This window comes from Nematolebias whitei, chromosome 16 (genome assembly GCF_014905685.2).
Source record: "Nematolebias whitei isolate Nwh7 chromosome 16, NemWhi1, whole genome shotgun sequence".
Classification (NCBI taxonomy): domain Eukaryota; kingdom Metazoa; phylum Chordata; class Actinopteri; order Cyprinodontiformes; family Rivulidae; genus Nematolebias; species Nematolebias whitei.
In genome coordinates this window covers 25,636,248-25,641,053 of record NC_056513.1, presented here as the reverse complement: position 1 = coordinate 25,641,053, position 4,806 = coordinate 25,636,248, and the positions used below count along the sequence as shown (strand labels likewise).

General features: G+C 40.0%; 1 protein-coding gene across 1 annotated transcript in view; it reads right to left on the bottom strand.

Moving 5' to 3' along the window:
- Positions 1-1,771: 1,771 nt before the first annotated feature.
- Positions 1,772-4,806, bottom strand: part of LOC119423011 (cytochrome P450 4V2) — a 16,288-nt gene continuing 13,253 nt past the window's right edge. The window contains exons 10-11 of the mRNA XM_037690422.1: positions 2,376-2,555; positions 1,772-2,264 (exon numbers count right to left, since the gene is read on the bottom strand). Of these exons, the coding sequence (XP_037546350.1) occupies positions 2,098-2,264; positions 2,376-2,555 (347 nt within the window). The 3' untranslated portion in view covers positions 1,772-2,097. The remainder of the gene's footprint in view (positions 2,265-2,375; positions 2,556-4,806) is intronic.

The following is a 4,806-nucleotide window of genomic DNA, read 5'->3' as shown; positions in this document are numbered from 1 at the left end:
GTGCCTAATAGTAGTTGAAAGTCATCTGAAACATGAACCAAGTGCTAACAGACTTGGATTCCTTGAAGGAATTCAATACTTTTATTTCAATCCAGGTTTTTGCTTTATTTGTCTCGGGAATAAATCACATTGACTCTTCTAAATTCAGTTTTTAAATTTCAGATTTATTTCGTTTTACACATTGTTAAAATGAACTAATCAGTTTTTTAAGTGATACCACCAGCATCAGTTCAAATTATCATTAGTGAAAATATTTCTACAGCTTTCAAGATTAAAAAACTAAAAAAAACACAGCAACAACCACAACTAATAGTAATCAGTGAAAGCCTCATCTCTGTTGAATCATTTCTTCATGGAATGGTCTGAATGTTTTCACTGTGAGGTCTGTTCCATATGGAGAGCCATTTCATGACTGAATTCATCTCATTCAGCGCTTTTACATCCAAATTAAAAGTTGTTGAGGCCAATTCAATGAAATGTACCCGTTTTAATAGCTTGTTTTATAGTACCTGTTTTTTTATAGCTTGACATTTTTTTTTAACTGTTTACTTTTTTGTGTTGTATTTGTTGCTGCCTCTTGGCCAGGTCGACTTTGAAAAAGAGGTTTTTAATCTCAATTTTTTTTTTTTATCTTGGTAAAATAAAGGTTAAATAAAAAAATATTTAAAACAAAAATTCAAAATTAAATAAATAAATAAATAGTGTTATTTAAAAATTACAAATAAATATTCCATTAAAGAAATAAAAATGTCCATGAAATAAAACATTGAAATTGAATATTTTTTCCTCCAAAATTTATTATTTATTTCAAAATTATTATTTTTTATTTAAAGATTTATTTTTATTTATTTTAAGATTTACTTATTAATTTAATAGAATATTTATTAATCTTTTTTAAATAGCACTACTTGTTTATTTAATTGTGAATGAAATGGCTCTCCATAGTTCCACACCTCTAACTGAGATGACTTCAGATTACACTAAAGACTAATAAAAAAATGTTGCATAAAATGAGAAGGTAAATGGGCTGTACTTATACTGTATAGTGCTTTTCTATCTTATCAAGATACTCAATGCACTTTACAATCTGTGCCTCATTTACCCATTCATACAGCACTCTATTAGATCTCTACAAAGCTAATTGAACAAATCATTCTAAAGAGACTAATCAGTGCTTTCGATCACATTCATACACCGATGGGACACACATCAGAGGCAATGAGGGGTTCATTGTCTTGCCAAGGGACACTTCAGCATGTGACTACTGGTGGAATCAAACCCCCAACTCACCCATTGTAGGACGACTGCTTTAACCACTCAGCCACAGCCGCCCCTTGAAGCATTCCACACTTTATTTGAAAATCAGTGCTATTCTTTCTCCAGATTTACCTCCAATTAAAAAAAATGTAAAAGAAAGCTGCAGAAAAGATCTAAAACATAAAACATTTGATGTTTTTAGCAATTTGTAAATCAAAATGTTAGTTATTTTGACCAAGAATGTTTATGGATCTCACCGGAGGACATTGACTGATTATACCATCCTTATCAGAACTCTTACAGTGACCTCGAGAGCATCATTGAACATTGCAGACCGCTCTCGTCTCCTCCGTCTGCAGATTGTCTACGTAAATATGTGCTTGTCTGTGCGAGGTGTTTTTTTTTATTATTAGAGGTTTTTTTCCTCAGGCAGGAAAAAAAATGTCTGATAGGAATTTTTTTTCGCCTCCAACTCCTACATGTGTCCAGTTTACCACTGTTTTTGTCTGTCCAAACAGGTCTCACTTGTAAATGAGTCTTTGAGGCTCAATGTGATTTATCTGTTTAAATAAAAATTGAATCAAGTTAAAGATTATGTGTCACAACAGAACTCAAATCTCATGTTTAAAACAATCTTTTCAGTCATTTCTCCATTAAAATACAACTCTATAATACAAAAAACTGTAGTTATTTCATTTCTAAAAGAATCTCAAACATAAACAGCATTTACCAAACACTAGTACAGCATTACTACTTTTTTAAACTAAAAATATTGTGGTTTATATGGTTTGGACTCCTGACTCCCTAAAAGCCTTTTTTTAAGTGCGCAAGTGGTGACTTTTATGAAGACATCCTCTTTTCCAGTTTGATCCGAATGCCCTGCTCCGGTCGTAGGATGAGCTCTCCGACTGGACACAGCTCTTCACGTTTCTGACAAGCTTCAACGCTGAAGTTACGCAGGATGGACGCCAGAACCACCTTTTCCTCCATTTGTGCAAAACGCTGGCCTGAATGTAAAGATATCGACATAGGAGATGTTACCATCTCTTGATAGCTGCAGAAATCAAAGTGTATTTATTGAGACTAATCTAACTAAGGTAAAACCATCCTTATCGTACCTATACAGTTGCGGAGTCCAGCTGAGAATGGAACGTATGCATACGGAGGCCTTCCAACTGAATTCTCTGGGAAAAACCGCTCCGGTCTGAACTCCTCTGGCTCCGGGAAGTATCGAGGGTCACGGTGAAGAGCGTAGGTGATTATGATCGCATTTGCACCTTTGGGAACCTTGAAACCATCTATGTATGAAAGCAAGATCCAAAAGAAATATAGTAAAACACATGTGGTAGAATGTAACAGTGCAAGTAGGATGAATTAGTATAAATATTCACAGGTAGTAATATTAGCTTAAATGCACATGGTATATATTGCACATAACATACTACACAGGTTGTGTGACAGGTTAATGCACAGGTAGTGAGTACCATTGAGATTAATTGAATTATAAGGTAAGGTAGTGACATACATGAAACAACCACATAGAGCAGCAGCAATAAACATATTAGGTGTCACAGATGTGACTTAGTGCAATGTTATTGTCAATATCGCAAAAAAAATAAATCATGTCATCTGGCCAGATTATTTTGGAAGAAACGTTTCATCTTACATCCGAAAGACTTCATCAGTCTGAGATCGGCCACCAACATCTGTAATATAAATAGCACCTTACTGACATGTTTCAAGCCAGCCTGCTGTGGAATTCCTATAAACTGGCTTTAAACATGCAAAAAGGGGACCATCAATCCAAAACGATCAATTATCAGTGCATAACAATTAAATGTTTTAGGCCTGATGGCCAATTTGCTGCTCACAGGAACAGCCTGAGGACACCTGGCCAAAAGGGTTCAGAAAAAGGTTTAACAGCTCAATCATCCAGGTACATAAATCACAAAAAGTTTGATCATGTCATCTGGACAGATTCTGGTGATTGATTGTTTTGGATGGATGGTCCCCTTATTGCATGTGTAAAGCCATTTTCTGGGAATTCCACAGCAGGTTGTCTTGAAACACATCATTAAGGTGCTATTTATATTACAGACCTTGATGGCAGGCCTCAGACTGATGAAGTCTTTCAGATGGAAGACAAAACGTTTATTCCAAAAAGAATCAGTCCAGATGACATGATTTAACCTTTTTGCGATTTATGATGATAGAGTTTACAAACGGGATCACGCATTTTAGCCTCCCCGGTAAGATCTATTCATGGGTTCTGGAGAGAAGAGTCGGTCCGACAGTCGAACCTCAGATTCAGGAGGGGCAGTGTGATTTTCATCCTGGTCGTGGAACACTGGACCAGCTCTACACCCTCAGCAGGGTCCTGGAGGGTGCGTGGGAGTTTGCCAAACCAGTCTACATGTGCTTTGTGGACTTGAAGAAGGCCTTCAACCATGTCCCTTGGAGAACCCTGTGGGGGGTACTCCGGGGGTATGGCTTACCAGGCCCTTTGATATGGGCTGTTAGGTCTCTCTATGACCATGTCAGAGCTTGGTCCGCATTGCCGGCAGTAAGCTGGACTTGTACTCGGTGAGAGTTGCACTCTACCAAGATTGCCCTTTGTCACCGATTCTGTTCATAACTTTTATGGACAAAATTTTTCTAGGTGCAGCCAAGGCGTTGAGGGGATCTGTTTTGGTGGCCTTAGGATTGCTTCTCTGTTTTTTGCAGATGATTTGGTCCTATTGGCTTCATCAGTCGTGATCTACAGCTTTCGCTGGAGCAGTTCGCAGCCAAGTGTGACGCGGCCGGGATGAGGATCAGTTCCTCCAAATCCGAGGCCATGGTCTTGAGCCGGAAAAGGGTTGAGTGCCCTCTCCGGGTTGGGGAGGAGGTCCTGCCCCAAGTGGAGGAGTTCAAGTATCTTGGGGTCTTGTTCACGAATGAGGGAACAATGGAGCGTGAGATGGATAGGCAAGTCGGTGCATCGTCAGCAGTGAAGCGAGCGCTGTACCGGTCTGTCGTGGTGAAGAGAGAGCTGAGTCAAAAGGCGAAGCTCTCAATTTACCAGTCGATCTACGTTCTTACTCTCATCTATGGTCATGAGCTTTGGGTTGTAACCGAAAGAACAAGATCACAGATACAAGCAGCCAAAATGAGTTTTCTCTGCAGGGTGTCTGGGCGCTCCCTTAGAGACAGGGTGTGAAGCTCTGTCATCCAGAAGGAACTCAGAATAGAGCCGCTGCTTCTCCACATCAAGAGGAGCCAGTTGGGGTGGCTAGGGCATCTGGTTAGGATGCCTCCCTGGTGAGGTGTTTTGGACACGTCCCATCGGGAGAAGACCCAGAGGAAGACCCAGGACATGCTGGAGGGACTATGTTTCTCGGCTGGCCTGGGAACGCCTTGGGATTCCCCCACAGCAGCTGGCCCAATTGGCTGGGGAGAGGGAAGTCTGGGCCTCCTTACTTAGGCTGCTACTCCCGTGACCCGACCCCGGATAAGCGGAAGAAAATGGATGGATGGATGGATGGATGGATGGATGGATGGATGGATGGA